This window comes from Monodon monoceros, unplaced genomic scaffold, assembly GCF_005190385.1.
Source record: "Monodon monoceros isolate NGI ecotype Baffin Bay Population unplaced genomic scaffold, NGI_Narwhal_1 Super_Scaffold_10, whole genome shotgun sequence".
In the NCBI taxonomy this organism is placed as follows: Eukaryota; Metazoa; Chordata; class Mammalia; order Artiodactyla; family Monodontidae; genus Monodon; species Monodon monoceros.
Window position 1 is genome coordinate 16,923,926 of NW_021703766.1, and position 19,026 is coordinate 16,942,951.

At 45.5% G+C, this 19,026-nt stretch overlaps 1 protein-coding gene across 4 annotated transcripts in view; it reads right to left on the reverse strand.

The window, feature by feature from the left end:
* The window catches only part of WWP2 (WW domain containing E3 ubiquitin protein ligase 2), a 157,886-nt gene that overhangs the window by 75,750 nt on the left and 63,110 nt on the right, over positions 1-19,026 (reverse strand). For all 4 annotated transcript variants that reach the window (XM_029241206.1, XM_029241211.1, XM_029241219.1 and 1 more), the window contains 2 exons: positions 10,859-10,996; positions 8,939-9,035 (listed from right to left, as the gene is read on the reverse strand). In XM_029241206.1, coding sequence (XP_029097039.1) covers positions 8,939-9,035; positions 10,859-10,996 — 235 coding nt within the window. The remainder of the gene's footprint in view (positions 1-8,938; positions 9,036-10,858; positions 10,997-19,026) is intronic.

Below are 19,026 nucleotides of genomic sequence, written 5' to 3' on the forward strand. Positions count from 1 at the left end.
CCGTCCCCTAAATCGTGGAGACACTTATATTGGCCCCATTGTTCACTGTCAGGAATACACTTTGATTTGCTCTGTATCTCCTAAGTTTGTTTTGCTCTGCATTCCTCCTCCTATGGATACGCTTTTAGAGGAATGACTCCGTCCCAGTTCCACAGAGCCTGCTAAGCACCAATCACAACCGTCATGGGGGATGCTACCTTAAAGTGACAGCTTCATAAGCTGCTCCCCTCCTGCATTTCTTATTTCCATGAACGGCGTCTCAATCCAAGAGCCTGGGAGTCCTCTATATGCCTCCTCATCCTCCACCCTGTCTCGCTAGTGAGTCACCTAGTCCTGCTCAATGATTACACCTCCTATAGGTCTTTCTCCTTTTTCCTCCCTAATCTACCACCACCCACAGCTAGTCATCCACTCCTATCTCACCAGTTCCCACAGCAGTCCTCTTATTGGTCCCTGAGTCTAGCCTCAACCTCCACTGTGTCAGACATTCCTACCTTCTTCTATTCCACATGTGTCCCTTGTCCTGTCCCCTCACTGCATGGGCTAGAAAACTCTCAGACTACCATGCCCCTAGGTTCTGGAAGTGATTTAGGTTGCACCAATGAGACGCTCTTGCAGGAGATTTGGAAAGCAGAAGAAAGGGAGAGACCACTCTTCTGGTGGTGGTGATGGCTGTCAGTAGTTCCAGCAGTCTCCCTGCTTCACTGCCTGGACACCACTTCATGCACATGCAGTGGCTGGAGGGGCAGAAGTTTCCTGACATCTGTCTGGATTGCCACCACAGTACTATGACCTTGAAACCAAGGATGGGGAGGGCCTCATTTCTCCTCCAGCCCACCCAGTGACTTTTATAAATACCTAATTCCCCATATTAAATCCCTTTCTGCTCAAAATACCTAGAGTGGTTTCTGTTTCCTGCAATGAACCCTAACTGATACAACTTCAAATTCATCCAGCAGATACTTACCTGAATAATTTACCACAGAAATAACACAACATGCCCTTGCTCAGAACTCAGTGGTTTCCTATCTCCAAAGAATAAAATCTGAAGTCCTCAGCAAAGCATAACCCTTTGTGAACTGGTCTCACCTTCTTACCATCTCCCACAGCAGGATCAGCATTCTGTAAAGGGCCAGACAGTGAATATCTTAGCCTTTGCAGACCATATGGTCTCTGTCACACCTATTTAACTCTGCCATTGTAGCGTGAAAGTACCCATAGATAATATGTAAATGAATGAGTATAGCTGTATTCAAATAAAATTTTATTTACAAAAAGAGGTGGTCAAGAGAATAAGAAGACAAGACATAGACTGGAAGAAAATATTTGCAAAAGACATATCTGATAAAGGACTGTTATCAGAACTCTTAAAACGCAACAATAAAGAAAGGAAAAACCTGATTTAAAAAATGGGCAAAAGACCTGAACAGACACCTCACCAAAGAAGATATACAGCTGGCAAATAAGTATTTGAAAACCTGCTCTACCGCGTACATCATCAGGTAAATGCAAATGAGATACCACTACATGCCTATTAGAATGGCCAAAATCTGGAACACTGACAGCACCAAATGCTGGTGAGGATGCAGAGCAACAGGAATTCTCATTCATTGCTGGTAGGGATTTAAAATGGTACAGCCATTTTGGAAGACAGCTTGGTAATTTCTTACAAAACTAAATATACTCTTACACTCTTACCATACAACCTAGCAATTGCTCTCCTTGATATTACCCTAAGGAGTTGAAAACACATCCACAGACAAACCTGCACAGGGATGTTTACAGCAGCTTTATTCATAACTGTCAAAACTCAGAAGCAACCAAGATTTCCTGTAGGTGAACGAATAAACCATGGTACATCCAGATAATGGAATTTTATTCAGTGCTAAAAAACAAATGAGCTATCAAGCCATGAAAAGACATGGAGGAACCTCAAATGCACATTACTAAGTGAAAGGAGACAATCTGAGCTACAAACTTTATGATTCCAATTATATGACATTCTAGAAAAAGGCAAAACTATGTAGACAGTAAAAGGATCAGTAGTTGCCAGGAATTAATAGGGAGGAAGGTATGAATAGGCAAAACACAGGAGATTTTTAGAGCCCCGAAAGTATTCTGTGTAATACTATAATGGTGCATGCAAGTCACTATACATTTGTCAAAACTCACAAAGTGTACAACAGCAAGAATGAACCCTAATATAAACTATGGACGTTGGGGGGTAAAGTCCCTCATTATCATTTGGGATAATGATGTGTCAATGTAGGTTCAGCGATTGTAACAAAATGTACCACTCTAGTGTGGGATGCTGATAGCAGAGGAGGCTGTGTGTAAGTGGGGCAGGGGGTATATGGGAAATCTCTGTACCTCATACTCAGTTTTGCTATGAACCTAACACTGCTCTAAACAAACAAACAGGTGGCAGCCTGGATGTGACCTGCAAACAATGGTTTGCTTCAGCTATCATCCTGAATATCTATGTGTCCACGTTACCAAATGACTAATATGTCCTCGAATATGCCAAGTTCTCTTTTTCCCCATTGCATTTTCCCACGCTGCTCCCTCAGCCTGAGTGACTTCCCTTACCCCCACTTCAATGGTCTGCAAACTCCTTAAAAGTACAGCTCAAATGTGTGAGGTTTTCCCCTAAACCCCGCCAGGTGGATTTAGGTAAACTTTCCACTGCCTTCACTCACCATCACTATGGGGTCCATTGCACTAAACTAGAATTCTCACCTGTGACTCTGTCTCCTACTGGGTGCCAGTCCTCGATGTCAGGGGCCGTGGCTTTTCTTTTTTTTTTTCGGCTTTTCATCTTTTTATCACCACAACCTAGCTCACAGCCTGGCACTCATGCCTGTGGAACAAATATTGCCTCCAATCGCAGATACTTCGGATACTTGCCTTACTTTCTGGCACATACCACACCTCTCTGGGCTCAGAAGAGATGCCCAGTAAAGACCAATGAAATAAATGGATCTGAATAAATAAACGTACAATAGGGAATTCCCTGGCGGTCCAGTGGTTAGGACTCTGTGCTTCCACTGCCAGGGCCTGGTCGGGGAACTAAGATCCCACAAGCCCCGCAGCATGGCCAAAAGAAAACAAAAAAAATGTACAATAATGTATAATGCATAATTTTAATTAGTGCAGAATTAATAAATAATAATTGATTAATAAATTAATAATTAATTAATTAATATATAAATTAATGTGTAGTTAATCTCCAGGATAACTTTTCAATGTCTGCCTTTGAGAACGCAGTGGGGCTCCTGTCCACAGTCTCAATCCTATTCCTTATACACCACCTGCTCAGAAGAGAGCCCTGAAAGCTCCTTGTGTGCAGGGACCAGATCTTAGTTATCAATGAACAAGTAAATGAAGTACACGTATTCCTTTTCTTACTCCTTTCTCATCCCCAGTAATCGTAGTGAGGCTAGAGCTAGATTTTAAGTAAAAGCTATTGGATGGGAGGCCTGAACTGTAAAGATGCTGGGTTCAGTGTCATGCTGACAGGGTGACATCGCCACATGACTACAGTTCCAAATCAATTAGCCTTTAGTCATCTCAGTGGAAGGACAGGTGACAGTAGCCAACAATGACAGAGTGCCCGAAGGCTCAGTTCCTATCCACCCCTCATTACCCCATTAGTTTTGCTTCCCAGGACTCCCAGCAGTGTTCCCAGCAGTCTCAGGCCCCGTTAAGTTTATTTTTCTTTCCTTTCTGGGCTAGGCTGTCTGCAGACACAGCTGATGAGCTATTTAGAGCTCACCAGAGACCTTGCGCCTTTCTATGCTGCCGAGATTACAGCTCTTTTACATCTCCAGAGGTCACTGATGCCAAGGCAAGGGAGTCAATAAATCGGATATGTTTTCATCAAAGCAGGATAAAAAGGGAGAGAGGAAAGGAGGCTGGATGAAAACTTATTACAGGAGGGTCTGAACTTTCACATGTAAAAGAATCGTGTGGGAGTTTGTTAAAATCTAGATTCCAACCAACACTGCCCAGTAGTGACAGTTGATGGAGGATGGAGGCCTGCAGCCCTTCACACCAAACACATGCACACACTCACGCACATTCACATATACTCTTACAATAAATATGTACATAATACACAATAAAGAAAAATTATTTAAGCCCCTATGTCTAGATTCTTAACCAAGATCCCTTTCACAGTTTTCAGACCTATTAATGAAAAACTTTAGGAACCTAAAAGCAAATTCAATGCATTCTTCCATTTGTTGGTACCATTTCCCTGTATGACGATGGAAAATCTACGGGGATTCTAGATGGAGGAGCTAGTTACTCAAGTCAGAAGAAATCTTAAGGCTATGCTTGGAGCAACAGCAGTGCTCACGGGCAGTCCTATGGTTTCACCCATTAGGTGACATCACCTTAACTCCCTGGTTTCATGTAATAGCTGAGGAGTGGGGAAAAAATCACAAGTGATGAAGAATCGGCAAACCACAGAGGGACTCCAACGCCCTGGTTTTTCTAACCTAGCGGTAGCTCTGAAGAAAGCTGCCGGTACCAGAGTGGATCCCCTTGCTGGGTTCTTTCCCCCTCCACGTCCACCACAGCACTAGCTCCTCTAGTTCACTAGTTAGCACCCTCACGTGTTAGCCCCTAAGACACTGTACTGAACCTTTGGACAGTGGACAAGTCTCTCTGCAAACCCACGCCCCCCCCTCGCCTCGGTCTCTCCCTCTCCACATGCTCCTCTCTCCTCTTTCTGAGCTTCCCGTGATGCTCGCCATTTCATATACATCGTGTACGCCACGAAGACTGTGCGCTCACTGTGGAGAGCAGACACCATGTTTCTGGCAGGCCTCGTGCAAGGCGATGTGTGCACGACACCGGGCACACATGAGAACTGCAAAGCCTGAATTGACTTAGGCACGGTTCCCAAGCTGGCCCTCATTCCAGCAAAATAAAATAAACACTGGGGGATTATTAAAGGGTGTGGTAGGCCCTCCCCGTGCCAACTAGCACACACTCTCCCAGGGGGCTCCATAACACACTGGAATAAGGAACGCTGGCTGAGGACACGGGGCAGGACGGCACACTCACAGACAGAGCCCTGGGTACACCACGTAATGGTCCCTGCTCCAAACACCAAAGGGCCTCCTGGGCCCCCAAGATTACTGCTGTTCTGACACATGATCTGGCAGTGACCAGCTTTCATCTGGAACCCTTTCCCAAGGCCCAAACTAAATTCTCCCACCTGAGATTTCTAAGTAACAGGAGCACAGCCAACAAGGCCAACGTGAAGCTTCGCCTTAGAATCACTGGCTCCACTGCTATAAAGATAAACTGTGCAGAAGAGAAATGAGTGGTCATTATCGAGCCTGGAGAATCCCTAAGTTCTGAAATCTGTCTACCTCGATGGCACGCAACAATTTCTCCAACCTAGCACCATCACTCTACAGTTTACCTAGGTTGGTGGATGACAGTCTTTGTATTATGAAGAATACAGTGTAAACCAAAGAATATATTAAATATATAGTCAATTGAAAAAAGAATAATAAAATGAACACCCAGGGCCAAGAAATAGCATCCCCCATACCCAGAAGCTTTCACTGTGCTTTTTCCTCATTAAACCCACCAGTGACAACCATCCTCCTGAATTCAGGGTTAATTAGCATTCCCTTCCAATTTTTATAGTTTTACCACCTATGAAGGTATCCATAAAAAATACATGGTTTCAGTTTACATTTTTGAACTTCACATAAATGACATCATACTATATATTTTTTCTGTGATCTGCTGCTCTTGTTCAACATTATGTTTCTGAAATTCTACCACAGTGATGCAACTATCTTTCCTCCATTTTTGTTATGGAACGGCATTTCATTGTAGGACTAAACAACGATGTACAATGTTAACTCTTTCTTTACTCAGCCAGACCCACCGACTGGATACTAACATGGTCTGTCTGCTAATAAATTTATGCCATCGGTGGCGATCCCGTGCTGGCTTCCACGTGGCAGCTCAGATGGCAAAACAACTAGAGATGTTTCACCTGATGATCCCTAAATAGTGAGAAAGATCCCAGTAAGAGACGGAGCTTTGAGGCCTTGTTTAGCAAGCACGTGGTAGCTTTGCTGGATGAGCTTGGGTAGATGAACCTTTAAGATAAAACTCTTACACGGTTCCAGTTCTATGGCTGTATAAAGCAGGGGAAGGAGAGGAAAAGGCTGCTTTCACATTGTAATCTTCACCTTCACGGGCACATCAGAGCACCTTTGATCATGGAGAACAGCACCCAAGTCCAAGAAAAACCTACCATTCAGACGGCGAAAGCTAAATATTTAGTCTGGGAGGCGGCAAGCAGAAGCCCGTCATTCTCTCTGCCACAGGAAACCAAGGACAGCGGAGGACTGTCCCTGAATCCTGAACGTTAGATTCACCACCCTCCTAACTACAGTCTCCTGGACAGGAATGCTTCAGTAATGCCGTGCTTCCCAGGTTTGGGTGTGGGGATGTGGGGCGCAAGACAGTCTCCAGATGCAATTCCTGGCCACCTTCACTGAGCGCTCCCAGTGTGCAAGGCCCTCAGACTGACAGAACTCATCTCAGTTAATCCCTACAATGACCCTGTGAGGCAGGCGATGTCCCCATTTCATGCCTGAAAAAACTGAGCGGCTGAGCATTTCAGTGACTTGTCCAATATTGTATAGCAAGTAAATGACAGGCCAGGATTCAATCTACATCTGATTCCAGAGCCTCACACTCATCCAGCAGACTACTCTGTGTGCACGGTGACCTTCGTAAATGCGGCAGCAGTGGGGAAAGGGGGCTCCTAAGGATGCAGAAGAGACTGCCTTGGGGCCATACATCCAAAAGTGTTTGCTGCTGAATGGCAGTAGGTTCCATGCGAACACACAATAAATACTTAGATGGAAGAGGCCTGTGAAAATTCAGAGGCCATGCATGGAAAATGCTGCAGTAGCTGGGCAGGCGGAGGAGGACTCCCACACGGCTTCAGCTACCTAGAAGGCAATTTGCCCACTAACAATTAACTAGCATTGAACGTCCGCCATGTGTTATGGGCAAAAATGCACCCGATTTTCTGTTGAAGTCTGCCTGCTGCTGTAACACTCAAGAATCCTCAACACATCAGCAAAGAAGGGCTATCCAGACATGTAAATTTCAAGGTCTATCAACTAGAGAACTTCAGAGAGCAACAAATAGGTCAAGAACTTAAGTCCAAATGTTAAGAGCTGAACACTGCCCTCCAGCCCCAAATTAAGTGACATCAGTTGTGTTTGACACCAATTTTCCAAGTCAGCTAAAAGACCAAGATGGTAGTTACTAGCACCAGAGCCAAGAAGGCATCATTCTCAGAGTGAATGTCTGAGGTGTTCCTCTCCACCAGCTACTCACCACTGAAGAGATTTTCTTTTCTCTAGCTCTGGGCGCCAATCATGCCTTTGTTGATATAAGATTTGCCAGTTATATCGTTGGTCCTTACCCTGTGAGAGTCAACTACTTATCTCAACCTTCAAATCACTCTTCTCTGTGACTCGCTAGATGACTAGTCTTCATGGTATGAGGTAATTAAGACCTTTGCAGAGGCTTGGAGAAAAGATGACAGGCAAATAGCACCTCTGCTTCTAATGATGCTATAGACAAAAGATCCAAACATCCAACCCTCTCTTGTTCCTGACACCTGGCAAGCATCAAGACCTCACAAACCCTCAAAACAACCAAATCCAGAGAGGCTGAAGGCTGTCCTCAGAGGGATCTTTCCAGATGTTGTGGGTATTGGCTAAAATATGCTTTGTTTTTAAAGCATTATTCCCCCACCGCCCGGGATTGGTTTGGGAGGATTTTTACCAGTTATTCACCTACTCTCTGCAGATACAAACTACATTCCATATGATTCTTTTCCTTAAAATTTCCTTAAAATGTCTGGGGATTTTGTACATTGTAATAAACAATACAACAGGTTCCCGGGACTTCCCTGGTGGTGCATTGGTTAAGAATCTGCCTGCCAATGCAGGGGACACGGGTTCGAGCCCTGGTCCGGGAAGATCCCACGTGCCGCGGAGCAACTAAGCCCGTGTGCCACAACTACTGAGCCTGCGCTCTAGAGCCTGCGAGCCACAACTACTGAGTCCGTGTGCCACAACTACTGAAGCCCGCACACTAGAGACCATGCTCGGCAACAAGAGAAGCCACCGCAATGAGAAGCCTGCGCACCTCAACGAAGAGTAGCCCCCGCTCGCCACAACTGGAGAAAGCCCATGCACACAGCAACGAAGACCCAACGCAGCCAAAAATAAATAAATAAATAAATAAATTTATTTATTTAAAAAAGCAGGTTCCCAACCTCCTCCCCATCTCTCAAATACACTTAAAACTATTCCTCTGCCTGGGAATTCAGTGACCGTGGAGAGGAGTTTGCACCATTAACACAGGTATAAGATGGGAATGTCGGTAAATAAAATTAAGTCATTTGGGATGTATATAACAAGTATAATACAGGTCAGACTCTGTGTGCAGGAGGTCTTAACCAACACTCCAAAGGGAATCATGGATCACCCCCCGCAAATAGAAATGTACAGACAGAAAATTTCACATACAAGGAACCACTGCTCTAAGTGTTCCTATGTGCATCCTGAAAGGATAACTGTGGCTACTGTACCTGATGCATAAAAAGCAGTCAAGCTCTGTTCAACAGTTCCGCTCAGCCAAATAACCAACTGAGTCAGTCCCAAGCTTTGTCAAGGCACCCTTGACCCTTCCGAGAATCCTGAGTTTTGTATTCCTCTCTGGGCCATCTTAACATACTTATAAGTCAGTTATAAGCTCTCTGGAAATTTCCAACAGTTTCTAACATAAATTGTTCCTCGCCGCTTCCCAACATGTTTTCAAGAGCTCTAAGCAACTTCCAGGCTCCTCCTCATTCACAAGGAGGGAGGTGTCTTACCGGGATCTCCCACCAAAGCAGTTTGTGCTGGGGGGCTGGTGCCGGTTCTCTGGAGTGACAGCCGTCCCGCTGGATTCTCTCGAAGGCGGCTGTGAACCTGGAAAAGGGAACAATCACACAAAAAAAAGGCAGAAACGTTGAGAAGCTCACACCTCTGTTTGAGATGTGGGTACAGGAACAGCGCTAAGTGCATGTTTTAAAGTTACCCACCCCAGGGGGACACCAACGGTCCAGCAACCTGCAGCCTCCAGCATGACAAGGACAGGGGCGGCTGGGTGAGGTCTGATCAGGGCTGCGGAACAGAGGGGCTCAAACCTGGGAAACAGCTCTTCCCAAGCCCTTCAAGAATGTCTAAGGCACTTACAAGCGTGTTGCCTTATATGTTAAATGAACCACACCCCGTGAGACAGAGGATAGATGCTGGCCATGCAAAGTGGAGGCAAGGAATTGGGGCATCTCTCCACATCGCAGCAACCAGAGAGCTTTTAAAAAGCCAAATCAGATTCGATCTAAATCAAATCATGATACTCTCCTGATTAAAAACCCCTCAACAGCTTTCTACTTCTTAGGTTGAGGTTCACAATCCTTACCAAGGTCTTCGAGGCTGTGTGACCTGACTGATCTCACCTCCCAGCACCTCTTTCTCGCTCCCCACGATCCAGCTGCCCTGGCTGCCTCTGTACCCGCTGCAGGCCACGTTCGCTCCCACCTCAGAGCCTCTGCATGTGAGACCCCTCCACCTCTTACTCAGCTGCCCCTACACCCCACACCCCCCGCCTTGGCCTGTCCAAACTCCTTGTACTCCAGCAGGACTCAGTTTCCTCAGGGAAACCTTCCCTGGCCCCCCAATTTAGATGAGATTCCCCCTCAAGTAAAGGAACCTCATACCACCCAGTACTCTTCCTTCATAGATTTGTTCACAGTTACAGTTATATAATTATTTCTGTGTTTACTCATTTGATATCTAACATCCTCTGCCCCTGCCAAGTAGATCACAAGCTCTAGGGAGTAGAGACCATGTGAATTTTGCCCCTGATGTCTGGCTAGCACCTGGTCCGAGAGCTAGTACATACCAGGTGCTCAGCTGTGGATGTATGTGCTGAATGAGTGAATGATGCAGGTTTTTCTAGATGTACCAGAAGTACCCCAAGCACCACGGAGGTCAGTTGAGGGAGGATTCTCAGAAGTCAAGGCCCATCCAATCACTGAGATTCCACTCAAATGCCCTTCAGATAGAATTCAAACCCCACCCCTTGAAGCTACAGAAAGCCTGCTTGGGGCCTGGAAGGTGCCATAGTTACATCACGCTTAACAAGAAAAATTATGGAGAAAGCCAACCGGTTTTGGACCTCAGACTTCATGAAGTAATTTCCTGCTAGATCCAAAAGTGACTAATTTCAAACTAGATGAAAAGAAACAAACCGCCAACATTCAGGACAGAGCAGGAGACACTCCAATTTCCCTGCTTCTTGCCTGTATTCAGCTAGTGTGAATCTCTGAGACACACAGTTCCCCTTTTCCAACCAAGACCATCTCATAAAAGACACTCTCAAGCTCTCCAGGAAGTTTAACTGGATTGGGAAGAAGAAAAATGGGCCCAAGTAACATTTAATAAAGATGTTTTATTTTACAAAGTCCATGTGGGCTGAAAACATGTTTTTCTCTGCTCTAGAACCAAAACAACAACACGCTTACAAAGGCTTGGTATTTATTTTGGTCCTAAAGCAGTTAAGGGACTTGCCCAGGACCCCTAAGCCTCAGTTAAAAAAAAAAAAAAAAAAAAAGGAGAGTCAGGGCTGGCTGTGCAGTACCCAAACCCAGGTATCTGGTAGAGAACCAAGATCTGGGCACCTCCTCTGCCCCGCCCTGCCCCGCCCTGTCCCATCCCGGCACAGCCCTGGGGAGCAGGGCGGCACTCACCATCCGTCACGGCGCTGCCATTAGGCACGCTTCCCAGATCAACAGCCGGCCCGTCCAGGAAAATTGTCAGCTCACCACCCGAGACAACACCGCCTTTGTTCTCTGTCTGCAGGTTCAGGGTCAGCTGTGTGTTCTCCACTGTTGGACACAAAAAGCAACATGGATGGACAAAAGCAAATGCACACTGAGTTCAGATTCTGTAAGTTATAAGCTCCCACTTCACCGACTCTGGCTTTCCTGGCAACTTTTTTCTACATCTTCAAACTTGTCTCGTGGCACAGAAAAAGGAACGGGAAGGAATATGCCTAACTGTCACCACGGTATCAGGCTGGTGGGGAAGGCTGTGCTCATTTTTTTCTGAACATTTTATATCATTAGGTTCACTAGGTAATTTCTACTTTATTTATTTGTTTGCTTATACCTGCAGGACCATAAGAAAAGAGTAAGAGATACTGACAGCATACAGAGGAAGAAAGCAGTTACAAATAGCATCCCCCCCACCCATAGGAAGAGGGGTGGCAAAAAGAATCGAAACAGGTCAGGAGACCCTAAAGAAACGTTATCAGGAGTCATCTCTAGATAAAGGATTTCAGGGACTTATTATTTGGGCTAAAAAGTGTTTTTTAATTTTCAATCCGGAAAATGTTTCACTTTGAACTAAGGCGGAAAAAAGTTTAAAACGACAAAAGTTCAGTAAAAGCAAGTCAGCCCCATCGTTACACGGTCCTGGGTAAGTCCCACAGGGAGAGACTAGTCAACACCTGGCTCCATCAGTGAGGTGAGAAGGCAGCTCAGAGTCACCCAGCCCCTGGAACACTAGGCAAATTCAGCCCTGTGGGCGAACAAGAAACAGAACTAACTGGCACGAGGCAGAAGCACCAAACCCTAGGCAGGCTGGAAACTGCTGCACACACACCCCTGACCCCACCCACCAAGCCTGGCCGCACCGAATGGCCTCCATCCAGTTACTGCTGAGGACCCAGAGCCTCCAGTTCAGAGCCGTTCAATAATTACCAAGAAAGAGCAGCGTTTATGAGGATTTCCAAAGAGTATGCAGCCCTTCCATGCCACCCCACATCTTACAAAGCCAGACCAGGAAAGTGCCACATATTCCAACCTCCTTCCCCACCCACAGTATCCATCAAACCGCCACTTCATTTTCTCTCTTTGTTGCTACTGTATTATTATAAGCTGGTTTTCTAGAACAAGGCAGGGTATGTATAAATAACTACCTCCATGAGCATTTCCTAGAGACAACCTCCCCTCACCAAAACAGTCTACCCTGCATCTCTCCAAGAAACAGACACAGCCCTTTAAGAACCTAGCAAAAAAAAAAAAAAAAACAGTCTCGATCAATTCAAGGGTCTACTATAATAAGGTAGAAACCAGTTTTCCCTCATGTTTTCAAGCTCTTGAAGCACCTCTCCCTCCCCTTAACCTTTCTTCCCTGTGATGGATCTCTCCAAATCCTTTTGAGTCTGTTTTCAGTCAGTTTTACTAAGGGGCTTGGTGAGTTCCAAATATTTCTATAAAAGAACACTTGCAACCTGAAAACTAGCTCCTTCAAAAGTCCAAGAGAGGGAAAGAACTGAGGCCTTTCAACCAGCACCACATGCCCGCCGTGCAGATGAGCCACCTTGGAGATGGATCCTCCAGCCCTGGTCTAGCTCTCAGATGATTGCGGCCCAGCCAATGTATCGAGTGCAACCTCGTGGAAGATCCCAGGCCAGACTGCCCAGCTAAGCCGCTCCCAAAACCTGACTCACCGAAACTATGAGGTAATAAATGTTTATTTATTTATTTTTCTAAAGTCAAGGAGCACCTCCCTACTCTATCATACTGAGATCCAGGGTATAAGTCCCTAGCAGACAGCAAAGCACAGAGGTCGAGGGCGGGTACCAGTCAGACAGACTGCATTCAAATCTCAGTTCTATCTAGTACTATGCGGTACTACACAAATTACTTAACTTGAGCACTGGTCTCTCTACCTTGCAAAACAGGAGCAGTAAGAACACATTGTTCAGGGAACACATGTAATGAATTAAACAGCACCTGGTAAGTTCCCAATAAACTGTCATTTTTATTATCTCCCTGTTGACTCTCCTGTTTTTAGGCTGAAAAGTCCTGATTTCTCTCAATCTAATTTTTTCATTGTATACTTGCTCTTCTCCTGACCTTTCCAAGCCTTTTTCAGCTTTCGACAACAAACTCCAAGGTCAGCAAAAATCTTCCAAGATCACCCACATACCTATCACAAGGACGTATGGTCCTCTCATCTTGTATCTAGGACACTTCCTAAAGATGTCCGGTACACCACTCTCAGGAACATGCCGGGATGAGAATTCTAGAAGGGCTCCTTAATTCCCTCCTTGATATCTCAAAGGCCATCACTTTACAAATGGAGTGTGGGTACCTTTCCCCTCCTTTCTGGAAGAATGATAATGTTCAACAGGAAGCTGGAAGAGCCCAAGGCCTCTTGCTGCTAATTTCAACCTCCTAACAGCCACCCTGCCATGGTCCTCTGACAAAGCCAGGGGCAGAGCCCACATTTTCCTCTCCACGGTCTCAACTCAAAGCTCCAACTCAGCTCTTCTGTCTGGTTTACCTGCTCATCATGTCCAGCAGTCATTATATACATATAGGCTTGGAAGTTACCTTGCAACTCTTAGAGACACATCTGACCTTCAAAAAGAGCCAGTGACAGGGGAGGTTTTTTTATTTTTTCTTTAAACTAAGCTTTTGAGAACAAAATGCTCTACTGTTCTATTTACTTAAAAGAGAAACAGTTCAGAGAGACCTCTAAGCATCACTTCAATCATAACCAAGTGATCGAAGTGAGCATCACTCAGAGCAAGACAACTCAACACCCACATGTTTCCTGACATGATACAGGATGAAGTACACAACATCACTTTTTTTTTTTTTTTTTTTTGCGGTACGCGGGCCTCTCACTGCTATGGCCTCTCCCGTTGCGGAGCACAGGCTCCGGACGCGCAGGCTCAGCGGCCATGGCTCACGGGCCCAGCCGCTCCGCGGCATGTGGGATCCTCCTGGACCGGGGCACGAACCCGTGTCCCCTGCATCGGCAGGCGGGCTCTCAACCACTGTGCCACCAGGGAAACCCACAACATCACTTTTAAAGTCTTCTTTCAAAAGCATTTAACCTGAATCCAATCAAGCCTCGAAACCTCTTTCCCAGCTTACATGAAATAAGGGGATAGAGGAATAAATTCAGTGATACCACGAGGAAGCAATCAGACCAGCCCAGAATATGGGACATCCATACGGTAACCATCCCAGACTCCTCGAAAAGTCAATGTCATTAAATAAATTTAAAAGGGGAGCGGGGGCAGGCAGGAAGAAGACTCTTTTAGATTTAAAGGAACATAAGTACCAAATGCCTTGCATAAATTTTGACAAAACCTTGGTTTGAAAAATACATTCTTGGGACGATTGGAGAAATTTGCATCCAGACTGGATATTGAATGATGTCTGAAATTACTGTTGATTTTCTTAGGTTCACTAATGGTACTGTGGCTGTATTTAGGAATGGCCTCATTCTCGGGAGATCCAAGAGTATATTATGATGATGTCTGCACTTATTCTCAAACTGTTTTGTAGGAAAATAGGCTGAAGTTTTCAGGAGTGACGTGTCACGATGTCTGCAGTTTACCTTCAAATGGTTCAGGGAAAAAAACACACACACACCCACAGGCTCACACATACAGGTAAAACAAATGCAGCAAAATCTTAAGAAGTGTTGGTTCCCGGTGAAGGGCATTTGGGCATTCATTGTGTTATTCTTTCAACTCTTTTGTATGTTGGAAAATTGCATGATAAAACATTGGGAAAGGGTTGTGGTTTTTTTTTAATTGGCACAGCTATTAAAGAATTAAACCTCTGACAATAGAACACTGTCATTCTCTTAAAAAACAAAAACAAAAAGAACACACCTGAGCCAGGGGAGCACTACAATGCATAATGGGACTAAAGAAACCATTAGCTAATTGAGTGACAGACTTGAGCATACAGGGGAGGCTGAAAGGAGTAAGTGTGGCTGGAGAACATACACTGGAATCTGAGCTATAAATAGCAGCATTAGCCACCTCTCCTCTGGGGCCCTCAGGTTTCACTGCGGCAATGCCATCAACTCTACAAAGGGCCTTTCTCTTGCACCAGGTCTTCCCCCACCTTTTCAGGCACTGCTCAAAAATCAAGAAACTGATGAAAACATGGGTGTAGTAAGTCAAGTTCCAGAACTAGAACCAGATTGAGCGTAGGAGGCTCACCAGCCACCGTCCACCTCATCCGGCCCTGCTCCATCTGTAATCATGCAGTCCACACGTGTGCAGCGAGCACAAACTCTTCTGGTCGGTGAGATTCAACAGGCACAGAACAGACAAAAAGCTGTGCCCCAGGGGGCTTATATTCTAGTTGGGGCAAACAGACACTAGGCAATGTTTTTTGTTTTTAAAGTAAATTGCACAATCTGTTAGTGGCAAATGCAGTAGAAAAAAAAATGAAAGGAGGGGAAGGGATGAAGAGTGCTAGAGGTGGGAGGAGGGTCTGGGGTGGCGAGAAAGTCTCGCCAGGAAAGTGACAATGGAGCAAAGACTTCGAGAAGGATGAGGCAGGGGAGCCACGTAAGTATCTGGAGGAAGGATATTCTAGGCAGAGAGAGAATAAGACACAGAGGCCCCAGATGGGGGCACGCCTGGCAGATCTGAGGAATGGCGGGGAGGTCAGTGTGGCTGGAGTGGATGGGGAAAGAGAGGAGCAGGAGATGAGGGTGGTAGGAAACTGGAAGCTCACAAGGAAGGCCTTGGAGCACTGGCATGGTCGCTGGCGTTTACTCGGCGGGAGATTGGGAGCCACTGGAGGCTCGTGAGCAAGGAAGGGACGTGACTTCTGTTGCAGCGCAGTCACTCCAGCTGCAGGAGGAGCAAGAGATGAAGCAGACAAGACCGGGGAGGAAGTCACTGCAATACTCCAGGCAGGAGTAGCTGGTAGCTTGGGCCAGGCGATGGCAGTGTCTTCTGGGAGCAGGGTAGCAGAAGGGAGACTCGCCCTTTTCCCCCTTTCCAGCACGTGTTAGGAAAGCCCCATGGCTCCCCACCGAGCACACTAGTCGGTCCCCACAGGCCCATCAGGCCCTTGGAATCAAAGCTTTGGGCAAATCATAGGCAGGGGCTGCAAAAAGCACAAACGTAGAGCATGGCTGGGGGAAGTCAGATTCAATTACGACCAAGTGGAACATATACAATGAAAATATTTCGACGGCAAGAGACTTTAGTTCCTCCGAAAAAGCCAAAGTCATGAGCTCATGCTAACTTCAGCAAATGTCCTTCTTCTCTTCTAAGTACCCACTGGTTACCAATACCTTGTAAAGCTACTTTATGGAGGTCAACATACAGCGGTAGGGCTGGAGATTAGAAGCTAGGGGGAAAGAATTAGGAAAATCCTCAAGGACTGTGCCAGGAGATCCCTTTAAAAGCTGGCACACCAGAAGAGACAAGAAGACATAGCGTGCTTCCTGGTGGAAACACACACCACCTCATTAAAAAGAAAAAAATAAGAACCTGGATCAGATCAAGTCACTAGATCTAGATCTCAACAGGTATGAGATTACAAGAAACACAGAGGGACAGAGGAACATGTTAAAACACATTTCAGGGACACAAACAGCAAAACCCAATATGTGGGAAGCTACAGGACAAACTGTCCAGTTTCTTCAACAATGAGCTGTAAGGGATAAAAAGAAGGAGAACATATTGGTTAAAAGAGAAAGAAGAAATTCCCTGGCAGTCCACTGGTTAGGACTCCGAGCTTTCACTGCCAAGGGCCCGGGTTCCATCCCTGGTTGCGGGGCAAGGGAGAGGGACTTAAGAGACTTATCAATCCTGTTTGGATCCTGATTCAAACAAACCAATGGTGGGGGGAAAATAATGTTGAAGACAGCTGGGGAAACGTTAAAAACTCTCTGAATATTTGATGAGATTAAATAATTACCATTAAGCTTCTCAGGTATGAAGCTGGTATCATGGTTATGGTTTTTAAGAGCCCTTATCTTTAAGAGATCCATACTGAAATATTTGTAAATGAAACATGTCTGAGATTTATGTGAAAATAACCCCGTGGAGGGTGGGGTGGGAATGGCCACCTGTAGCCCGCTGTGGATCTGAGTGATGGGCACATAGGGGTTCATGGACTATTCTTTCTACTTTTGTGTATTTTGACATTTTCCATAATAGCTTTTCTTTTTCAAGCCAGCCTACCTAAAGAACAAACAGTGACTGTAAACTAAAAAACTTACACAAACTCAATGTTACATACACATTTTGACACATGAAAAGGTAGAAAATATACAATCAAGCTGCTTAGGGAGTAGCTCTGATGGTTATTTTCCCTTACTTCAAAGCCTCAGATTTGCAAGTGGCTTCAGGTTAATAATTTCCTATTGGGAAGAGTTGTTACGTGCAACAAGGATGAGTAATATTTTTCTAAGACTTACTTTTTCCCTTTCCTGACATGGGCTTTTTAATATGCTGTTTGCATATGGTACCAATAAGTATAGATAAATAGGGCATGGAAGTTGCCTTCCTCATTCCGACAGAAGAAAAAAACTACATAAACCAGAACTGCCAAACTGTGTCCCTTTAGTGCAATTCAGTTAAGACCAGAAGCCCTGCCTGGGCAGTTTCACTGCAGTGTATGAAGGAACTTTCTGCTTTAGAATCTTCTATCATCACTGCCCTTCCCTGCTCTCACACCACCAAAATGTATGTGCATGTATACGCTTATATCATTTAAGAGAAAAAATATTTTCTTCCTAACTCAGAATACAAATGTAAGGATTTACCTGGAAATTTGAGAAAAACAAAACAGGACACAAAGTAGGATATTTTTAAGGGAGACCAAGTACTCTCTGGCCAAGAGTCTCAGAAGCCCGAGGAAGATGTGATTGATTTGGCCTTAACAGAGCTGTTCAGTGGAACAAACAAACCTCCTTCTTCCGGCCTCCTTCTGCCCTCAATCCCATAGGCCCATCAAAAGAAAGTGAAAATAAACAGGGCATTCATTAACAGGTCAGTGTTCATTCTACACGTAGCTGTGAAACACTGGTGCACAGAGGAACGGAACCAGAGGAAATTCCAGAAGGGCAGAGAGTAAACAGTCTCCTTTCCCTTCCCTGGCTCCCCGTTAACTCAGACACACACAGACTGGAGGCTACCCCAGGTTTAAAGAGAACACTGTTTCACATTCCCTTCGCAGTAAAGAAAGCCAGAGGCTTCCAGGATTTACTGTTACGATGTCTCTTTGGCTTCCAACCTTAGCCAGAGCCTAACAAGAGAAAGCCTCTTCTACCAAGCTAGCAGCACGTTGTAGACACTGGAATTCTTGTTAGGGTACCAAGGTTGACTCTGCTTCACCCACCTTCCCTCGGCCCCCATCACTCAAGCCTTGGCAGAGTCTTCCCAGAACACATGGTGTAAGGAAGCGTCTACCTTGGCCTTGAAGCTCCTTCTGTAGGCTACTGCTTGGAATGTATCCTTAATTATCTCCAAATTAAAGTCTTGGCTGGGGCTTCCCTGGTGGTGCAGTGGTTAAGAATCCGCCTGCCAATGCAGGGGACACGGGTTCAAGCTCTGGTCCGGGAAGATCCCACATGCCGCGGAGCAACTAAGCCCATGCACCACAACTACTGACTCTGCGCTCTAGAGCCCGTGCGCCACAACTACTGAAGCCCACGCACCTAGAGCCCGTGCTCCGCAACAAGAGAAGCCACCGCAATGAGAAGCCGCACACCACAATGAAGAGTAGCCCCCACTCGCCACAACAAGAGAAAGCCCGCACGCACCAACAAAGACCCAACGCAGCCATAAATAAATAAATAAATAAAAGTTTAAAGTCTTGGTTGACTGACGGTTGCATCAACTCCTCTAAAAATGAAAAGAGCTTCATTTTACAAAGCCAGTTTTTAAACTTTTATTTTTCTCCTCTTTTTCTTGTGCATTCATTCAAGAAGCATTTTCTGGGCATCCTTTATGTGCCTGACACTGTGCTAGAAGCTGGGTTATAATGAAGAAAGAAAGTGGACATAGTCTCTGCTTTTAGGAATCTCACAAGTCAGTGGGAGAAACAGAAGTGACTAAATAATGTCACAAAGA